The following is a 21,680-nucleotide window of genomic DNA, read 5'->3' as shown; positions in this document are numbered from 1 at the left end:
CCCCACCGCAGCTTGTCTCCCTCCCTCACATCTGCTCCCTCCCTCGTTAGAGACCCCGTTTCCACACACACACATATGTACACACACACACACAGCCATCAGATCAGACAATATTTTCCTGTCTGTCTGATATAGTGGGATGAAGTTTCTATGAACACCAAGGTCAGGGACAACCAATCTATTCAATCCACTTACTTATTAGGGATAGAATTAATTTGGATCAAGGCTGAACCTTGAACCTTGAACCGTTACCCCGGGAAAAATTTATCTTTTAATTTTTTTTTCTCCCTCTGTTCCATGTACAGGGAGAACATCCATTAGGACAATTAAATGTATGCATCGATTCTGCATATGCAGTGGAAGATCAAGTTTTCGTTATGTAAATCGGAGGGGGGGGGGGATTTTGCACTTGCTTTAAAGAACACATTGAAACAGACGATGTCCCTAACATAAGTGTCTAGAGTGCCCGAAGATGTCAAAAACCCTGGAAAATTATAATGCGGGAAAGTGATTGCGATGCATTTGCATGCGATGCACACGATGGCTGTTGCAAAAGTGACCACAGAATGCAATATAAACAGCAACGACTGGCAAGGATGCAGGACATGTCGCAAATGTATGCATTCTGCAGCAAAGGAATAATCGACTGTCAAAGGGAATGTGGAATCGACGTGCCCTCTGCGCACCGTTCAGAAATCGGAGGTCAGAAAGTTACGTATAGATTATTAAATATATGTTGGCCCATCCATTACAGCTCAGTGCTTCTCACAGCCTACATGCCTGATGGAATAGCAGCTCATACAGAGAAACGCTTCACAACAATCCCACCCCATATCCTTTGATAAATCATCCCAGAAGAATTCCTCTCCGCCTTTGTCCCCAATCCCCTTCGGACAACACTATAAAATCATAGAAGGCATGATGAGATTGCTGTCATATTATTAATCTTCAATAAATACATCTTAGTTTGGGGATTAACTGTACACCCTCTTCAGACCTCTTGTCTGGATAAGGTAATCTTGCCGACATGAATTACAATAAAAGACTGACAAATGTTTAACCCTGGATTGTGGAGTAAAAGGCTAGTGCTTTTCCGTGAGTCTGGATTACCCGGGATCAGTCTAGCATATAAAGAAAAAACTGTATCTGATTTGCCATTTTGCTGAAATTAATGGTTGTCTCAAGGATTACGCGTTTTCCCGGAAGACAATAATATGCGTGAAAATTTTAATTTTTAAAATATTAAAAAGTGGAGGAGCCATTTTTCATTTTGAGAGCCGTTTCTGGGCAGAACCTCAAGAGAGCAGCGAAGCTCCTTAATAGTCTTTGCAAGGAAAAACATTACTCATGAAAAGGAGCCGCGCGAAGGGATTTGCTAAAATGTTAATGTCCTGTCATTTCTAAACTCAGTGACACTTCCGTCCAGATTATGAGCGATGCCCCCCCCCCCCCACACATCTTTCTGAGGCTGATTAAATCAAACCCAGAGTCTTGCTAGAAGCAGCTACCTTTGATGGATTAGCTATACTTTAATGCCCGGCAAGTTAAAAAAAATGGACGAGGTGTCAACCAAAAAAAAAAGACAACTAATGCCCCAGATTAAAATCAGTTCTATCTGGGTTTTTATGAGGATGTTCAACATAAGAAGTGTTGTGGGGGGGGGGGAGGGGGAGAACAGCCATGCAGAGTCTCTAAATTAAATAACTTTCTTATGCTCAAATGAAAGCTTCTTTATTGCTACAACTTCTTAAGGTACAGTAGAGCATCCAAAGGCTTTTCGGATGTTGATCTGTACTTATGGGCTGCTAAAAATGTGAAGCTGTTACATGAAATGTTAAAATGTGAAAACTGTACGAGGGAAAATGGCCCCCGTGTGATATTATTTGTACTTTTTAAATCCAACAGCATTCAGTCCAGCGTTCTTTCAAGAACTGCTCTTACCAATGATTTACCTAGAGGGTATAACAAATAACCTCAAAAACAGACTTGAAACCATTAAATCAGCGCATTATATAGCATAAAATATATATATTATTATACATTACCTTATATGAAAAGTCAGCCAGGGAAAAAGCGGGAGGCAGACAGGAAAACAGTGTGGATATATGTACTACTCTGAACATTTCAGCTCAAAGGTAGAATTCGTTATTAGTTTAATGGCTGTATTTGACAGAAATTGCATTGTAAAAAATGATTTTATCCAGACTAGTATGGCCATTATGTTTCCAGTGCTCCCACTTACAAAGCTGTAATGGACGGGCATTTTAAACGCACATCAGTTAGACCACGTCATGTGATCTACAGCTACGGCCCCAGCAGCCATTAAGAGGGGAGTTACAGCTTTCTGCCTGCAAGCTGCTGCTTGGACTGAAACCGTTCGGTGTGGCTGAGTCACCGTATAAAGGAAAGGTGATGTGAAGTATGTACAGTTATGTTATTCAAGTACGAGAGAGGAGAGGGGAGGAGAATCACTCTACATTCAGTGTTTGGTTTATTGATTTTCATACATCGGTTTTAAAGGAAGTATGACAAATGAAACTGAGACTGAGCTATAATCCAACTATTTATCAAATACATGCTCAACTGTAACCAAATAAAAATTTAAGAGCCAAATTTTATTTTGGGCCTTTGCATATTCCTATTGAAGACTAACACAAAATAAAAAATACAGCTGCTTACGGGACAACATTAAACAGCCCTCTACACCACTGTTTCCCAATCCAGTCCTTAAAGGACCCACAGTCAGTCCATGTTTTTGCGCCCTCCGTGCCTGACAGTCCACATTTTTGCTCCCTACCAGGAGCTGGGAATGAGCAAAAATGTGGACTGGCTGTGGGTCCCCGAGGACTGGATTGGGAAACACTGCTTTAACCACTGTAGTTTAAGTACCTACTCTAACCATTACTCTGTTTCTGCATGTGATTTATATGCCATCTGGTCCCATTGTTTCCGTTTCATCTCCTGGAAGCCCTTCACCAGGAGACTTACATCATGTGAATGTGCATGCTGCTGCCTATTCAGCAAAGCAGTTACTCAAGTTGAGCAGCTTAGCAAAAGGGCAGGAATTAAAGGGTTAATATTCAGCACCAGGAAAGAAAAAAATACTTAGAGGTATCTAAATTTCACCAGCTAATCAGGTCCCGTTTGTGTCATTAAAGTTTGTAGTTGTCAGGAGAGGACACATCAGCCACAGAAAGCACCCAGTACCTTATGGGTCACCAGGCAGAAGATCCCGTTGTTCTCTTGTTGATTGAGACCTGGAACTCTGCTTTTTTGGGTCCCAAACCCAGACCTATCCAATTATTTTCCAAATTTTTAGGGCCCTTCAGGTGTAATCATTTTAACTACCCCCAGCCCCCTTTACAGCACCCCTGACAGAGACTCCACGCAACTACAAGGACCGGAGCCTGTTTTGTCAGAGAAATACACAAAAGCACTGCAAGCACAACATAAGCGCTCATGTGGAGGTGCAGCTTCAACTGCATCTACCACAGCCTGTAGCTGCAAAGAGCCAAGCTCTTCAATGCAGTGCGGTATAAGTGACCAGGATCTGTTTAGGGGCATCGTCCGCACCCACCCCCCCACCTCACTGGGATCCCCATGAACTCGCAACCCACGTGCCGTGTCATCCGCGCGGAAGCGCCGCAGAGTGGCACGAGCGGGTGGGCCGGCTGCACGAGCTGCCCGCCCCGCAATTACGCCGAGTGATTTATCACCCTTTTCAATCTGATACTCCTGCGCTGTGCCTTTGTTCTTCAGCCCCAGCGAGGCGGTCCGAAGGCCCGGGGCTCCCTAACGCGGGTCAGCGTTATCTCCTCATCCTGAACACGGGCTTCATTTCCGGAAAGAAATAAAATATGTGCAGACCAAATCGCACGCTCGTATAGGAGAGCGCATGTAAATAAGAAGCAACGGTGTATCTTACGTTAAATTAAAATAGGAAGAATTACGAGTGAAACAACAAACGTGCCTGTCTGATAAAGCAAGAGCTCGCAAGTACTTTGTATCGCATGTACTGATTTCCAGGACATTGTGAAATAATGCGATTTAAGTATTTTTAAATCATACGCTTCTGCAATACAGCTCCCGAGTCCATTTATGATTGAATTTTAAAAACCCGCTTATTCCTAAAATCTCTTTGTACCTATGCCAGTCTCTCCCTGTCTAGTTGCAGTACTACTTCTCTTCCCAGCATTGAATGTCTTTCAGAGGTGTGGAGCGGATGGCGCTATCATCTGCCTCCGTAGGAGAAACGGGCCAGACGGGGCAGATCCCCACGGGGACTATTAACACTTCACGCCACGTGTACGCCAGAGGACCCGGGGGAAGATGACACCGCTGGGGGACATTTAACTTCCAGAATAAATGTGTGTAGATAAGAAAAATGAGCAGACCGGCGTCAGTCGCAGATAAAGCATTTACCGGCGTCCGTTACAGTGATTTTATCTACGCCTCAAGTAAGCATCACTGCCGTAATTTTCACGCAGGTCACATTAGCATAACCCCTCCTCCCACTGCGCCCCGGCGTATGGTCCAAATAATTTAATTTACAATAAAAGCTCACTCCTTTAATTTTTCGTCCTTTACGCATATTTTGAAATCTATCACGCGAGCATGAGGAACGTGAGTATAATAATAAGTATAATAATTATTCTTATTATACACGTGATGCCTGTCCAATTTTATATAAATACAGAGAGGCCTAGAGACGTCGGTCATGCATATATTGGTCACCCATTTACAAAATCAGACTGTTCAGCGGCTCTGCCTCCCAAATCCCAGCCACGCCCTCGTAACCCCCCAGGGTCTCTGGCCCTTGTTGTCTGAACAATGGCACACAGTTCACTTGTTTTTTTTTCTGGAAGACCATCTTCCAGCCTTAAACCCTGCATCTGCCCAGCACTGTATGACAAAGAGCAGGACCACCAGAGGATGTAACTCATTAACTGGTTGGAGCCATGGAGGGCTTAGTTTTTAGCCATTGTTTTCTTTTTCCATTTAACGTTTCCGTTTCCCCCACTCTCACTACATGTGACTGTATCCAGCTCCACAAACAGACACATACACACACGCACAGGCTTGCCGGCCTCCAGCATCCCCCCCCCCCATATCTGCTCCATTAGCCCCGAATTGTTGCAGTAACCCACAGCCCCCACGGGAGGTGTTACTGTCAGGCTTGATTTACTCCAGCCAGCTGACACTGAGGCTGCAGGATGGGGCAAGGAGAGCAAGTCAGGCAGCTGGGCCCCGCTAACTGGCAGGAGACACGGCTGTCATATCAGAAACACCCCACCGTCACGCTGCTCGCATGTAACCGAAAGCTCTATTGCATTTTGTGATTGAAAAAATTCAAATCTCTGTTACAAAGAAGTTGACAGTTAGTATGGGTTTTCAAAAATTTGACAATGACCAGAGTAATTTTTGTTCATTGTAGAAAAAAAAAAAGACTTCTCATCTCCATGGTTACCCACCCCATTGCCCATGGGCAACACGCCAGTCACCCAGACTGGGATGTTGTTTGCATCACATGGTTGGTCTGTGGAGGAATACCTACCTGTCAGTCATGATGCCCAACCTGAGTATGCTTGGGATTAACTTTTGAGTAAATACATTGAGAACAACGGAAACCAGCTCTACACATAACATTGCTAAAATGAATGCTGGTAAGACTCATCACAATGCTACACAAACTTCATTTTTCTGTCTGTGGTGGTTTGCCCCCCTTTAATGAGTTATTCCCTGCCTTGTGCCGCTTGTTTCCGGAAAATGCTCTGGACCCCCAGAACCCTTTATAGCACAAAAATATAGCAGATGAATAAATAAATTGAGTGAATGAATGATTTTTTCCATTATAAAAAAAAAAAACAAAAAACATTATTGTTGTACGGCTTGCTTATGGAAGGACTGCACAGCTCAGACATGCCGCGTCTGATTCGCGAAGGTATGAGGTTTTTAAATTAATTAGAATGAGTGGATGAAATACTCCTTCCTGTTGGCACACTGGAGTTCATCCAGAGGTCTGTTACAACGCGGTCTCAGGGCACATCAATCTGTTATTCGCCACTTTCAGGGGAAACGCAATGGCACCGGCACCTGGGAAAGGATCCTCGTGTTCCAGCACTTTCATTCTATGTCGGTTCAGGCAAGTCTCACTGACGCGTTTCCCAGGAAAGGGCGCAGTAAACTGACCAGGCCTAGGATTAACGATGCCTTTAACGCCTCAGTCGCCCACCCCTCAGAGAGCCTCTTCCCACACCTGTCCTAGCCACTCACCTGCAGCTCAAACTGATTACGTTAGTGTCTGCTAAACTGCAATAATCTAATAATCTAATGTTCAAACCCAAAACTCAGGAGGTGTCTAGTTGCAGGAAGTCAAACTAGTGGGCTGCAAACTCTCAATCTCTGTTTTCCCTAAAATGTTAATTTGCAACTCAAAGTCTATTTCCTGATAAATTAGCCATTATGTGATAACTGTTCTGAAAGTCCCAGATCTAACCTCCATAGCTTCCCTACAATAAGGATGTTGTTTGAATAAATATGACCAGACTGGGAATTTAACTCTAAACTCCTAAGAAGTACTGATGCTATCATCGTAGACCTTAAATTAAACACTGCTTTTTAAATTTCTTTTTACAAAATTGACCTAGTCCATATGCTTTGTACACTAAAGCAAAACCGAAAGGTTGCCATTTTAAATAGAACTTCAAAACTATAAACAAGATCCACGGTTAGCTTTATTTTTCTATAAAAAACAATAAACAGACATTCGTATTCTTTATGATTTGAAATTCACATTTTTTCCTGTAATCTTTTGCAAACAATTCTTTGTGAAGGAAGTGCATCACAAAATGCTTACAAACGTTTCATTTCCCCCAGCTCTGTCTCCGTTGCAGGCATATCCGAAGCACCAAACTACCGTCTCCTGTAGGTATGCAGCAAATGCCCAATATATCTAATTGAACCTGACTCTAAATAAGTAAACATATGAGGGAATTCACAAGCTGTCCTGTGATAGCCCTACGGCATAAGAGACTAAATATTTCAGCTTGGTAGGAACAAACAATGTGCGCTTATCTCCAGATCAAACCGTCCCCGCGCTCTGCATCAGATTTCTACGCTAAAGAGTCACTGAACGGCTGATACACCCTTGGTAATTAGCCAAGCGGGCAATTTACAGATTCAGGTAGATCGCTGAGATCCACTCGGGTTTCCTAATCTACCGGGACATGAAGGGGACAGTGTGATTAATTCAAGAAAATAATTAGGACAAATAAATACCTAAAAGACCGTTTTGGGGGGATTTGGGGTGTTATAAGGCAAATTATTGTAGGCCTAGCTATTACTGATTTTACCAGTTCTGAACTTTTATTTTTAATTTAATTATTCATATAAATATATTGATTGTGACCGCAACATGGTAAGAGATAAGATGGATGGATGCACTGTAATGAAACGTGTGCATTTTATTATTATATGAAGTGCACGCCCCGACATTATAGTATCTCGACATATTTATTAATTTACTGGCAATTAGTGCTAGTGATTTTTTTATTCGAACCTTTTGTGCCGTGCAAATGGAAAGTTCTCTTTAACCGCCATTTAACAGTAGGCTAACAACAGGAGACGGGAGAGATACGTGACTGATTACAGGCTCCCCTGCAGCCGGATCGGAGTGGAAAGACACCGGGATCCTTAGGCTGGTTTGCAGGAAACCCAACACCACCAGGTTTGTTAGTACATCTGCGTCTCTTGCCTTACATATTGTGTTTATTTGTAATAGATAATGAATAATAAGTAAATACGTATTGCTCGCACCGTAAATAAAAATGCAAATCATTTACCAATCCGTCTTCCAGTCGCTATCCAGTACACGGTCACAGTGACCCTGCAGAATATACGGGAAGCACAGCAAACAGCAGACAAGGTCTCCAACAGAAATTAATAGGTATTAATAAACCTATAAGGAGAGTTATACTCTATACATGGCTATGGTGTTTAAAGAGAGTTATTTCTATAAATGTATTAAAGCAATATTAAATCAATAAACTAGGACTGCTGCTTACGGCGGGGCAGTTTGTGCAGATTATGTGACGTCATGCTGTGGGAATTATAGCCAACACTCTGAAGGAAATGTATATCAGGAAAGTAGGTGCGAAATACAGATGTTTGTAGTCAGCCAGCAGAATAAAATAATTCTTATATTCTTTTGTTAATTTTTTTATTTGCGGATTTAATCTGGCAGAGAATGAAATGGAGCCTGACTTCAGAATGTGTATTTGTAAATACAAATCGTACATTGATTTGTCTGATCTGTGCATCTGTGCATTCTCAGCTGGGTCTGATTCACACCTGAAGCAGGAGGCAACAGGGCTGAAAAATGATCCCTTCATCCCCATTGGCCGCACCCTGCATTTCAGTGACACTGGTGCAGTGCATTGTGGGAATGTGTCCCCTCACTGACATGAAGCTTTCCACAGAGTCATAATGGATCACGTTCTATCGCTATGGACGTAAGCTAGGCATGTTCCAAGCAACTGCATTTGACTGCACTTGCAAGAAACACGCTTTCTGCCTGAGTACTGTTCGTTTTAGCCCAGTAGAACTTAAGTAGTATTTTACAGAACAGCTCAAGGAAGCAGGTTGTTTGTATTTCATTGACAAATTTATTAAAGACCAGTAGCACGTGATCATCGGAGAGCATAAATAGACAACATAAAACATATTCCACATAAACAAACGGTTACACTGACCAGGTGGTTTCAGTGTTTCGAAATTAATTAACATACATCTGAGACACACAAATGCATAGAAATACTCCCACTTAATAAAGGATCACATTTACATTTTTATGTCAATCCATCTTTTTCTCCAGGGGCTGTAAAAATTAAGCTTCCAATGATTATAAAGTGTACTGAGTACAAGGGATATTTGGCAACAGACGGACGAAAAGAGTACAACAAGAATATAAAGAGTGAAAAAAAGTGAAAGCGGTGGATAGGGCTGGAAGTGCCTGATGTGGCGTTTCCTGGCTGGGGCCAGCTGCATAAGGCAGTGTGTCTTCCCACTTCCCATACACCAATCACACACTTTTTCTCTAGGGATAACATCAGATCTATGTAAAGATGCAAAGAAAATGGTTACTTCTGGGGGAATACAGTGCTGGTGTTTCCTCCTACTTGATGAGAAAATAGGAATGCGTAGTAAGGAATTTTTTTTTTTTCTCCAAAAAATAAATGTGGTCTCAGGCATCGTGGTGTTTTCAGAAATCCACTCCTCTCCCTTCTAGAGCAGGGCTCTTCAAATCTGGCCCTCTATTCCAAATCCAGGCCTTGTTTTCAGTTCTTCCAGGTACTTTAATAGTTACTGATTCTGATTGGCCACAGAGGCATCACACCTGGCTCACCGGTAAAGGAAGGGTGTAGAGGGCACCCTGAGGATTTGAATAGCCCTGTTATAGAGTTTTTCAAGACAATTCTGCAGACTTTTCAGATCTGACAAGATGATTTTAGGAGAGGAGGGAGCTTCAGCAGCTGTCAGAGGGGTGTTCGGAGCAGAAGCTCAGGAGGTGTCTTGCCGCAGAAAGCCAAACTCGTGGGCTACAAACTGTGAAACTCTACTTTTCTGTTTCCTTTTTCCCTTGCCCATTGATTGCCACCAGAAGTCTATTTTCTGTTGAATTAGTCATTTCATGAGAGCTGCTCTGACAGTCCGTGGTCTACCCTAGATAGTTTCCCTGCAAGTCCTGCCCCACATCCTGGCCATGCGGATGGAGACTGAATGAAATGTGAAGTGAAAATGCAGTCTAAGCAGAAGTATTGGGGCATTTGAGGAGCTCAACGAAGGACGGGGTACGGCTTCATCAAACGGTCTATAGTCACAAACACAGCATGATGGAGGGGTCCTTCCCACGTCATGAAAAAGACATTTGTCCAGAGACACGTATTTTGTACATCTCATGTTTTCCACTGACGGGTCTTTAAAACTGAGTGTGGTCCACCTCGTCCAGCCAGGAGGCAGGGCTCGCTGGAAAGTCCGGATATCCACCGCTGGAGCCCGTGGATAAGTCTGAGCTGGGGCCGTTACCACCAGCCATCACCCGCATGGCCTGGCTCATGTTGGGCGGCCCGCCCTGGGCCATGATGGACAACCCAGAGTCGGGGTACACCAGGCTGGAGATGAGCGGCTGATGTCCAGGAAGGGCCTGCAGGGAACTCGGGGACTGGGGCAGGCCGTACGGGCTGCTGGATCGGACGTCATGGTACTGGTCTTGTGGCGGGATGACCCCTTGGTCTAGGGGGAAGTTTCCGTGGTTACCCCCTCCTCGGGCAATGGCGGGGGACGTCTCGTTTAGGCCGCTGTAGATCCCATTGGAATGGCTGACGTCAGACATGGAGGGCTCATCTGAGACCGTGGAGAGAAATGAGTCAGGTGGATGTTTACTACTCCACATGTGTTCAATGAGTCCCCACAAGTACATTTCGTTACACGCTCATACACAGCTCAGGCAGAAAAAAATTGTACCAAACATCAGGGGAACCCTTTAGGTTTGTAAAATTATTTAAGTTTCAGTTTTTAATCTTTTCCCCAGATTAATTGCATTACCTGTGAAGGAGACCTCTGCATCACTGTCCATGCCCTCCTCCTGAACGCTGTCCTTGTCTGACTTTGAGCCGCCCCGTGACCTCTTCATGCTGCGGAAATACTGCCCCCACCTCTGTCGGCCTGCGTCCTTCTTCAGCCGCTTCTCCTTCGCGCGCCTGTTCTGGAACCACACCTGGATGGGGCGCCACAGAATAGCCATCAAAAGTTGATACACTTAAGGTCCTCCTTCCATATGGGAAGTCAATTTAACGCTGCAGATTATCTAAACAAATAATCATAGTCATGAACTTGTGTGTAAGCTTTGAAGGAATTCTGCCCCTTTTTTAACCTTTGAGCACCTGACCCTCAAGAAATCTCTACACAGCCCTGTCAGGATCTAGCAAATTGGATTAGTGCAGGGGTGGGCAGTGTTATCCGCAAAGAGCCAATGTGTGTGCAGGTTTTTGGCTGTTCAAACCCAGGTGTGAGGACTCTTAGCCAATCAGTCCTCTAATTAGTAATCTAATTAGGGAGTTGCACCGAAAACCCGCATACACAGCGGCCCTTTCTGGATGAGATTGCCCACTCCTAGATTAGTGGATATTATGCAGTGTGGTTCAGTGGCTCAGTGGCAGGGCTCCAGATGGCCTAAATGGTTGCCAGTGTGACTACATTTTTTATTTTGCATTTTGTTTAGTTTCGTTTTTTCATTCCAGTTGCCAATGGTGACTGCTTCTCACAATTCAAGAAAAAAAAAAAAACTAAAAACCTAATAAAAGTGCCAACTTTCAATTATGTGCACTCTTAACCCACATCTACCTGTCCCGCTACATTATCATGTGATTAAAGCGTGAATTGATCCAGAGCAGTGTTGACAGATCAGCGAGTTTTGTCAAATCGTTGCGTTGGAAACTGTTCACACTAACTGGCAACCTGTTGCAGAGAGTGTGGAGCCCCGGAAGGGTACATGGAGGGGGAAAAAACGATGGTTGGGAAAGAAACGGGATGGACTTTTGCGAGACCCGACAATACTTTTCCGTTACCATTAATAACTGCACTGTGTACGTTTAAAGTACAAAAGATAGAATTTATTTATAGACTAATAAGTATAAACCTAAACGATACAGACATATCCTGTAATGTAAGGCAGGGGTGCCCAACTCCAGTCCTGAAGGGCCAGAGCCCTGCACATTTTTGGGTTTCCCCTCATTTAACACACCTGATTCACCTCCTTGTGCTAAATACCACACAGCTCTTGAGCTGAATCATTTATGGTGGAACAGGGAAAGAACTAAGCTACACAGGGCTCCGGACCTCCAGGACTGGACACCACAGGACTGGAGTTGGGCACCCCTGTTGTAAGGCGGAGATTTCAGGTCCAGAGAGTACAAATCCAGACCAAGATTTTGTTTCAACCAACCAGTTGAGTACTCTGTGACTGTGACTCTTTATACTCAAACAAAATCTTGGTCTGGATTTGTACTCTTTGGATCTGAACTTTCCACTTTAAGCATTAAACTAGGTGGGGGCAATGCACATCATATAACTACAGTATTATGTGTTTTTATATGCATTTATTTATTAATAATTGCACTGTCCATTCACTGCCAGTGACTTTAAGCAAGACAGATGGGCTACTGAACGTGATGCGCACAGACAAACACTGAAAAATATTACAAACAATGAAAGCTATTACAGTCGGAAAACTGCATACAAAGCTAACTTTAACGCGGTGTTGGTGTTAAGGTTTAAACTCAAACCCGCTTTCTGGAATATTTCAGTATAGAACTGCATATCCCTTATCATACATCATCAAGCAAGAATACCAGGCAGGTATACCCGAAAGGGAAAGATTTTAACCTAAAACCAAAGACGCACCGTAAAGTTCGCTTTATATACAGTTTTCTGGCCCTAATATCTTTCAACAAATGCAAGCAACACCCCTTGGTTTTCCAGATTTCTTTGCAGTCAAATTTTAATTAATATTTCAATGCTTGTGTGTGCACTTCACATTCAATAGCACAGCTGTCTTTCTTACATCCTGCATATTACATATTTCACATTTCTGTGTCATTTAATATTATGTTGTTATGGATGCAGAAGGCAACAGTAGGCAGATCAGAGAGCTCAGACTGGAGAAAGAAAAGGCACTGTGAGGTAGACCGGAGACAAAATGTGATAGGTACGTATTTATTTATTTCACATTTGGCTCCTAAAGTTTTCTTTTTTTGTGTGGATGGAGCCCTGGGTCACTGTAGCCTTAAATTGGGCTTCATTCTCAGCCCCATTATGGAGTTTGCATGTTCTCCCCAAATTCTCTAAATCGCCCATAATATCCTGCCCGGGGTGTCCCCCGTCCTGTGAGATGGACTGCAGCCCTGGACTAAGAAAGGTGCAAGAATGGATGTATATTCAGCAGTCAATTATCTCTATCAAGAGCAAATTAAAAAGCTACCTTCCTCTCAGCTTTCCACCATAAATTTGTTCTCACTTAACATAATTTACATATTTTATAAGTACAATTACAAGTACATTGCACTTTAAGGTTGGAGGTAATTAAGCTTGCGAACGTCAGATATATTTTTTAACCTCAGAGAAAAAAAAGACTGAAGCAGAGAGACGTGACAGTTACGTCAGAGCTGTGTTTCCCAATCCGGTCCTCAGGGACCCCAGACAATCCACGGGAGGGAGCAAAAATGTGGGTAAGCTGGGGATCCCCAAAGACCGGGGTAGGGAAACACTGCATTACAGGCTTTGTGCTGTAGGACACCATGTTATCACATGTGTAATTAACTCACAGATGGCTACAAGTCATCCTTGACTTGTAGAGTATAAAGATTACCTTAACCATTCCATTAAAAAAAGCATCCAGTGTTATTTGCATTGATTCAGTTATTCATATTCAACATGGACTACACAATGAAATGCAATAGAAAATGTGCTTTTTGTAAGTACAGGTAAGCTAAAATCTTCATGGCTTATTTATTGCACCTGCAGCACTTAAAAATATAAGCTCCAGCTTTTTGATAGTCCTTAAACAAAAGTGAAATAACTTATATGGTATTATTGGGGGGGGGGGGGGGGGGGGGGCAATCGTTTAACTAGGCTACATTCATGCCTATGAATTCATGCTGACGTCCTGTTTTTTTACAGGTCCCTTAAAAGGTAAATGAATAATGGAGACAGGGAGTACAGTCCCATTCGTGATCTCTCCGTGCCCTCAGATGGGCATAAAACAATATATATGATCAGGGTGTGCCACAGCGGGCTAACTGAAGACAATCCAGGAGGGCTTTGTCCTCTGCCATCTGACTTTCAAACATGAAATTCACTTAACTGTATCATTTTACAAATTAAAGCCATTAAGCCCCCCACCCCCATTAGACTACTCTAGTCTGTCATTTAAATAATAAAACCTGAATATAACGCTAATCTGTCCCATTTACGTCAGGATTCCAGCACTAAAGAAATAGTCACTAATGTTAGGATCACGACAACTTTAATCAAAAGTATGGTAGCGTTACCTGCACCACTCTCATGTCCAGGCCGGTTTCCGATGAGAGCTGCTCACGGACGTGCCTGGCCGGCTTGGGCGAGTTGTTATAAGCGTTTTTCAGTGTCTCCAGCTGTTTCGCCGTTATGGTGGTCCGTGGTCTTTTCGCCGTGGAGTCTGCCTCTGGGACACACGGGTCTGGGTTAGCCACTCCGCGCATTGCCTGCTGTCCTAAATGTCCAATATCGTGATATAATTTAATCTTATATAGGCCCTACCTTTGAATGTTACACCTCCGGGAATTGTACAGATAGGCTACATTTCTCCTATTAGTGTTACTTCTTAGCAAACACTGGTTCCAGACCTTAATATCATGTTATACTCATTTTCACTGTGCAAATAAAACACTATCACATGTTCATCTCCTCAGCCGTGTCACATCAAATTAAAGAAACAGAAAAAGTCAGCTAGAAGGATACTGAAGTCCAACCCAATAAAAAGCATACGCATACAAGCCAAAGCACATTCAACTCCCCCCCCCCCCCCCCCCCCATTTAATTAATAGTTCAAATGTTTTATTCGTTACTAAACGTAACACTACTTTATTTTTATTTTATCGCTACTACTGCCGCTTTCGCGATAAATCACCTCGAGCCTAAATTCTCGCGCTTTTACACGCGGGCATTTGGCTACATAAGTGCGAGTGACAACACGGCTCGTAAATAATGGCGCCCCCTTGTTATCAAAAAACAAACTTGTGTGTTTTTACTGAAAACGTGCATCGACTCCCAAAGCCAAAGAAATACAGCCGTAGAATACATGGCTTATAACATGCAGATTTTTCTTCCTGCTGTATTACATTTAATTTAATTTTGTGGGCGCTTATCTATGTGGTCTAAAATTGTGCGTCTATAGCAGTACTCTTGCTTTAATATGATGATGACAAAAATCCAATGGCAACTACATTTGTGATTAAAGCTAAATGTTTTGCACATTATGTAAATAACATTTTTATGAACCATATAACTACAAATGATTTTGCATTTCAATATTCTATAAAACTACGCATTTGTCGTATAGAATAGGATACTAAATTTGAAGAATTGGTAGGCCTAAATAAATGTATGAAAGTTTGAATACATATTATTTTCTTATTGTATTAATATCATAAAAATATTGTGTCAACATTAGGTGAATGATCACTTAGGTAACCTGCTAAAATTCGAATTTTACATCAGTAGCTCTTGAAATACCAATAATGCGAGGTCATCAGTCGCCAAGGCATCGGGGAAATCGCAGTTTGTTAACAGGTGATTTCTTTTACTCTTTCAGCTGAAAGGCTTTTCAGCTCGTAGCTTAATCGGCCCGAAGAATGCGCTGACTCCCGGTTATATGGGGGGGGGGGGTCGTATCAAATATTCGTCGCAAGCTCGGACTAGTTTTTCGGGTTTTTCCCGTGATGCAATTGGATTTGAATGGGTGCTGTCCGGCTTTCTGATGCGGAAACAGACACGCATGTCGTGGTAGCGGTTTCCCTGGATCGAGTGTTATAAGACCTTTTGACCTCAAGTTAACTATTTTGAACTGGGGTTCAGCTAGGGGTTATTAAATGCAAATCTCTAGTAGGCTAAGCATTTATTAGATCGTTTTGCTAAGAAATCTTTAATTTACAGAATAAACAATTTAAGCTATAATTATGTAGCACAGCTGGTCTGTTCTTCGAAGCAGCAACGCTACTTTAGTGCATTTCGTTTAATTTCGTAATTCCGTATATTGATTTAATAATTTCTTAATCACCTCAGCTTTTAACCAAAGTTATGCATAACTGAGAGTATGTTACCATTCAATTACGCGACAGAAGGGGAGACATCACTAGAAAGCGCAGAAGCATGTCTTTTACCCAGAAAACGATTTTCAAAAACGTATATGACGTACATACGTGGAACAGTCTATGCGCATGGTTTATGTGTTAATGTGCTGCGCTCACCTCTCTGTTTAGCAGTCTCGTAGTCAGCTTTACACACCAGCCTGCTGTCCTCCATCAGATAATATTCGTCGCCAGTCGCCAGCTGCCTCTTGCATACAACGCAGGCGAAGCAGTGTAGGTGATACACAAAGTCCTGCGCCCTTCGCACGACTTGGGTCGGTGGGATACCTTGCTGACAGGCAGCGCATTTGGTTCCAAATCTCCTGTTCGAAACAATGCAACCAATATCAACAATTTAGACTGCAAAAAGTGTACTAGTAAAAATGGAATACATTTCAATCAGCTCAGCTCAAAGAGCTACACATAGATTAATCTAATTTTATAATAATAATAATAATAGGCCTAATAATTCTGGGATTGTGCAATTATACACAATCGTCTATCGGACAATCATTATGTAACAATGGTACAAAACAATACTAAATTATACTAAGTAATTATTCATATTATTACTTTGCATGCAGATTCGTTAATGATAAATTCTGTGTAAGCACTCCTGTTTTCGGCAGAATCAACTACAGGTGGTCGGTTTCAGTTGCTCACTTGAAGAAGTCCTCTTTGCAGTAGACGCTGTCGCCCCTGCTGAAACACTTGTCGGCCAGCTGGGACTGGCAGTCGTTGCATTTCAGGCACTTGCTGTGCCAGTGGCGGTCCAACACTTTGAGAATGAAACGGTCCACTATGTGCTGGTTGCAACCCGCACAAACTGGGATCTCTGTTTAAAAGCAGAACACCGGGCAATGATATTAGGCCTAAATGGCTTTTAGAAGCAGTATACTCTTCGTACACACCACAAGTAGATAAAACATTAACAACAACAATAATAATAACAATTATCATTATTATTAAACTGGAAATAAATAGTCACAATAGTATAAAATGAGTCAACAGTTTGAATTTTTATTATTTTTATTTTAATTGAAAAATCGGCAGCTGAAAGTGTGACAATTATTATGCAGTAATGGGGTAAGTTTTGTTTAATCCCAAAAAAATATAAAACAAGCTTAAATCCTGCCTTCGAATAGTCGTTCTGTTTGTGGACGCACGATAAGAGCAGCGCCTCGCTAATGTAACAGCTGGCTAGCAATATATCAAACACTATCGAGCAGGCCTGCTTCATTAGTTTCAGATGATATAATCAAACTGGAGCGTTATCTTAGAGCAACGACGTTTATGATGCCAAAATTAACATGATAATATTAAATGCAAAACCAAAATAAATAATAATTCGGGTATAATAACTCCGAATTAATGTAGAACACAAGAACAGATGAATATGTGAAACGAAACATACTGCAATGTGCCTTTAAACTTAAACACATGCAGTAGCCTAGATGTTGTAAAGTATTTTGATCGGAAGAACGGAATATTCCTCCCTAGATTTCTACATCCATCAGGTAAAATTTAAACAAAAAATGCATGCCAAGCACCAAATTGTGAATTTGTATAAAAATAAATATTCTTCACTCGCAAAACAGGTTTGGTAATATCTGGTGTTCCACCAGTATTACCGAATTTTCACAAGTAAATTATCTTTTTTTGCATGTAATACGTCATTAAATTTTGCTTTTTTTAACCACCATGCATCAGGTATGTTGCTTAAATAATTTATTAATGAATTAATGATATTTACAAATGAGCTCGATATCGCTTGAAAGCGTTGCTTGTCGTGCACGTTGTTACATTGCGAATCTGCTTCGAATCTAGAGTTCTATAAGGAAGGAATAATTTTAATCCAAAGAAATGAATACCTGCAATTCTCCGCGAATAAATCTCAGATTCGTGCAACGCAACCAAGCCCCACAACAATTGATGTGAGATGTTCAGTTATCCGAGTCAGGCTTCGTGCAGAAGTTAAAGCACCCAGACAGCCGTGCGTTGCTTACCTGAGTAAATACCTAGCTAGTTTATATCAAAACAGTTGATAAATTACATAACAACTGAGCAAAACAGTTAAAAGTATACGTAAAAGAGTATGTAGAAATGTCTTATAAATGAAACATCCAGAATATTTCTAAAGAAATTTAATTAAAATTGATAACATTAGAAAAGAATGTTAATGGGAAAGTAAGGTACAAATTTGGTTGAAAAAAAAACACATGTACACCAAGAAGAAAATGTGTAGAATCTCCCATGAATGTCAATGTTGCCAAGCAACTTTACACTAAAAAGCCAAGGAAATGCCACAACGATAACGCTTACTATCAGCCAGGGACCAATCATCCACGAACTACAATATTTAATCTCCCACATCCGTACCGATTATTGCATAATCATCCAGACGTACACTTCCTCGTGCTTCTGCCCTTCACACCAGTGATAGGAGCAGCTGAACTTCAGCGCACTTACTTTGCATGATGTTCAGAGACAGAAGACAATGTGACCAACAAGCCAGGACCGCAGCCTCTCTTCACGTCCCAAAATTACGGACAAAAATAGCGGCGCCTCCGCCGTGTGTTTCAGAGTCTAAAGCCCATCTCTCGTTGCCTTTAATTGTAGGTGGGTACGCTTATCCCTCTCAACACAAGGTTCAATTTGTTCCTGCCCAGTAAACTGAGTGATGCTGAAACAACCTTCTGCACCAGGACCAGTAAAATCCCACAAATGCAGCCCCTCTAGCCAATCACTGTCAGCCATAGGTGGCTCTGCAGGTTTGTCTTCAGTAAACGTCGAATATTACCAGGTAGAGAAAATAAATAAAATTAAATTAAAAACCCACACGTCTATTTCAAACCTACTCGGGAAACCGCCTAAGCATTACTTAGAGACGCGAAAGATTTAAACACCTGTCAATATACGATGCCGGCTGTCAATCACAGGGTTTACCGCTGTGACACTATTTCTTTTTTAAGACCTAATATGTAAGATTTCCGGTTCCGATAAATGCTCTTGCCTGTTTACCGCCAACGTGATTTTTGCAACTTGTTTCACGAAAAAACAGTATTATTCAATGTTAAATTAAATTCATTGTTTGAGCACCATTCATGTCGACCTTATAACTGCAACTTACATACCTGTCTGTCCCCTGTTTTTCCGGCAGTATTCCGTATCAGTAATAAACCAAAACATTCTCGTGTGAATTTTTTTCACCAATTTTTAATGAGTGATCGCGTGCAAAATTTTCCAGGACGACGCCTGCACCAGGGTTAAAATAAAAATTTACCTTAACGTTAAGTACGTTGTTATTTTGTGCACTTTTAATAGATTTTTAGGAATATGTTATAGTTTATTATTATTGTAAAAGATAATACAATCGTCATATTGGCACGGGCGAGCTTGGAACCTAAAGTACAGAAGCATTGTCAGTATGACGGAATTTTAGCTCTCTTTGGGATAATTGTAGATCAGTTTGTAAAAGACTAAATTTTTAGGTTCTATAACGTGGTCAGCAAATTAACATAAAATTCGGTTATGATGATTTAAATATGGGCGTAAATTATTACACTAGCAAATATATAAAATTTTTCTTGGAGGTCTAACGAAATATTATATAAATAAACCATAAAATAGGTTAATACGATGTAACTGCTCATCCAAATATAAAATCTAAGTAAAGCATATTTATAATGCTAAAATGAAACGGAAAAATTTTAATTAATTAAACCAGCGTCCGTTCTAACAGCTTTTTGGCGAAATGTACAGTCTACCATTTCTGCATATAATATCAATATTGTTTTAAAATTCCACCCATTTCTGACAAGACTTTAAAAACGTGAATGACTTTTTAATAACATGATTCCTCAAGCAGGATTTAACTATTAAAATGCATTAAACTAGATAATTATTTGTAACTTTAGTTGAAGGATTAAGCCAAATAAATTTAGATACTTTTATCATTAACGAGTCCATAACTCAAGGATGCCAACATGTTAGGCCTAATTGGTTTGGTTTATTGGCCAAAGCAGAAAGTGTTATGAACTTTCTCACGAAATTAAAAAAATACATAATGTAATACACTCTGACATAATTTTTTTAGAGAAAAAAAATCAAACTTTTACTGTTCTATTGTAAAAGTAGACTGAAAACACGGTATAAGGCGACATTTTCTGCAATGTCTGTGAATGAGTTTTGTATTTACGACGCGGTGTGACATTTTCTTCAGAAAGCTGACTTTGGGTCGGCCTCTAGTAAAAGAGGTAAAGAAACGCGGAGCCTTATAACTTGCAAGTATGGATATTTGAATTATTTAGAAATTAACAGCACTATTACTAATAGTCTAATAACATGTGATATTGAAATATCAGTCATTGTGTTACTGTCTAATGTTAATAACAGGTTGCTGGCGGCCTTACTCGAATATTCTTGAAAGAGGCATACAGGCTGTATAGTTACTTAGTATCCTATAATATTTTAATACATTCACAGGTAATAGTGCGAGATAACGGTTAAGATATGATTGTTATTAAAGTGAACTCAGACTGATTGATTACTGTAGTGGATTTATGATCAAAGTATCCTTTAGGATACCGAGTAATCTTTGTCAGGGAAACCCCAAGACGTCATTTACTGGATCTTCTTGTTTGAATCCACGCGTTCCTTCATTTAGCGAAATTTAAAAACATGTTTAGAAAATAATATACATGTCATCATTAAACAGTACGACGTATAACGATAAAACAATACAGAAATAAAAAAAATACAGAAACAAATGCCACGTTATTTTGGTCTTTCGCCGAACCATTACCGCTACCACCACTAATCCTGTTGCCTTCACAGTGATGGTTATTTAAACATAAATGAATTAATCAATATTTGAATTTTGTTGGCATATGTCACTTGGATTGATTAAAGAATTGAACCAAGGAGCAGTCCCTTGTCTGTAAGGAATGTGCGATCTTTCAAAAGCTGTTTATTTTACAGCATTGAAGTTACGCTTTAACGATAAAAATGCTACGTATGTCAGTTCATTTCCATTATGTTTCAATATAATCGTCATCAAAGCTTCGTAGTAATAATTTTTATATTATATTGGTTTGGACGGAAATCCAAGACATAAAATTGTGTTTTACTGTTAGCTTTGTCACTGTTGTTGTACAGTATAATGTAAAACGGAAGAAAAAAAATTGAGAAAAGAATATTTTATGAAAAAGAAATTATAACGCGTAGTGGGAATCAAAACATTTATTCGAAGTATTCGTTTTAATCTTTATATCCACCTATCTACCACTGCACTGGTACAGTGGCGAAGAGCATTACAGGTTAAACGGGATTAATCTATAGTTAACACAGAATGGGAAACATCTGTTCAACTATGATTTAAATTAGTGAAGCATCTGTCAACCCAGTTCTAGATATGAAATTTTAAATGTATAATAAGCTATGACACTAAACAGACGTATAGCTGCCTTTTATATTTCCACATACGCAACAAATGCTAGCAACTAAACGACAAATATTTTAAAGGCTTTAAACTATTCTACAATTTTAACTTAAGACAAGTCATAAAACGTCGTTAGCTACTCATAATGTAAAGTTCAGAACTGGAGAGTATCCCCGTATAGATATTTGAAGTGAAGCGACTTAACTTTCATAAATAACAAATCAAACATGAGTCAACCCCGAGTAAACACTGAGTAAAATCGTGTATTTGGCTACCTTTGCGAAGATCCTCGTTCTGAA

At 40.8% G+C, this 21,680-nt stretch overlaps 1 protein-coding gene and 1 long non-coding RNA gene across 2 annotated transcripts; one reads left to right on the top strand and one right to left on the bottom strand.

The window, feature by feature from the left end:
• The first annotated feature begins 7,603 nt into the window (after nt 1-7,603).
• LOC111843477 (uncharacterized) lies at nt 7,604-8,847 on the top strand. The gene is made up of 2 exons (XR_002838171.2): nt 7,604-7,726; nt 8,333-8,847. It is a non-coding gene; the product is annotated as an uncharacterized lncRNA (long non-coding RNA).
• lhx3 (LIM homeobox 3) lies at nt 8,825-18,536 on the bottom strand. Its single transcript, XM_023811115.2, has 6 exons — nt 18,411-18,536; nt 16,605-16,776; nt 16,062-16,264; nt 14,106-14,257; nt 10,603-10,774; nt 8,825-10,401 (listed from the first exon to the last, which is right to left on the bottom strand). Exons 1-6 carry the CDS (start codon nt 18,415-18,417, stop codon nt 9,977-9,979), a joined length of 1,131 nt encoding a protein of 376 aa, XP_023666883.1. The 5' UTR covers nt 18,418-18,536; the 3' UTR covers nt 8,825-9,976.
• Between the last annotated feature and the right edge of the window lie 3,144 nt (nt 18,537-21,680).

Source organism: Paramormyrops kingsleyae, chromosome 7 (assembly GCF_048594095.1).
Source record: "Paramormyrops kingsleyae isolate MSU_618 chromosome 7, PKINGS_0.4, whole genome shotgun sequence".
Lineage (NCBI taxonomy): Eukaryota > Metazoa > Chordata > Actinopteri > Osteoglossiformes > Mormyridae > Paramormyrops > Paramormyrops kingsleyae.
This window is presented reverse-complemented; position numbering and strand designations above follow the sequence as displayed.

What these genes read in the sequence shown, in the direction of transcription:
- lhx3 (XM_023811115.2), bottom strand. An exon ending in TGCAAAGAGGACTTCTTCAA is followed by an intron (nt 16,265 to 16,604) that starts GTGAGCAACTGA and finishes TGTTTCGAACAG; the next exon opens with GAGATTTGGAACCAAATGCG. An exon ending in TGCAGAGGTCTCCTTCACAG is followed by an intron (nt 10,402 to 10,602) that starts GTAATGCAATTA and finishes CCACGGTCTCAG; the next exon opens with ATGAGCCCTCCATGTCTGAC.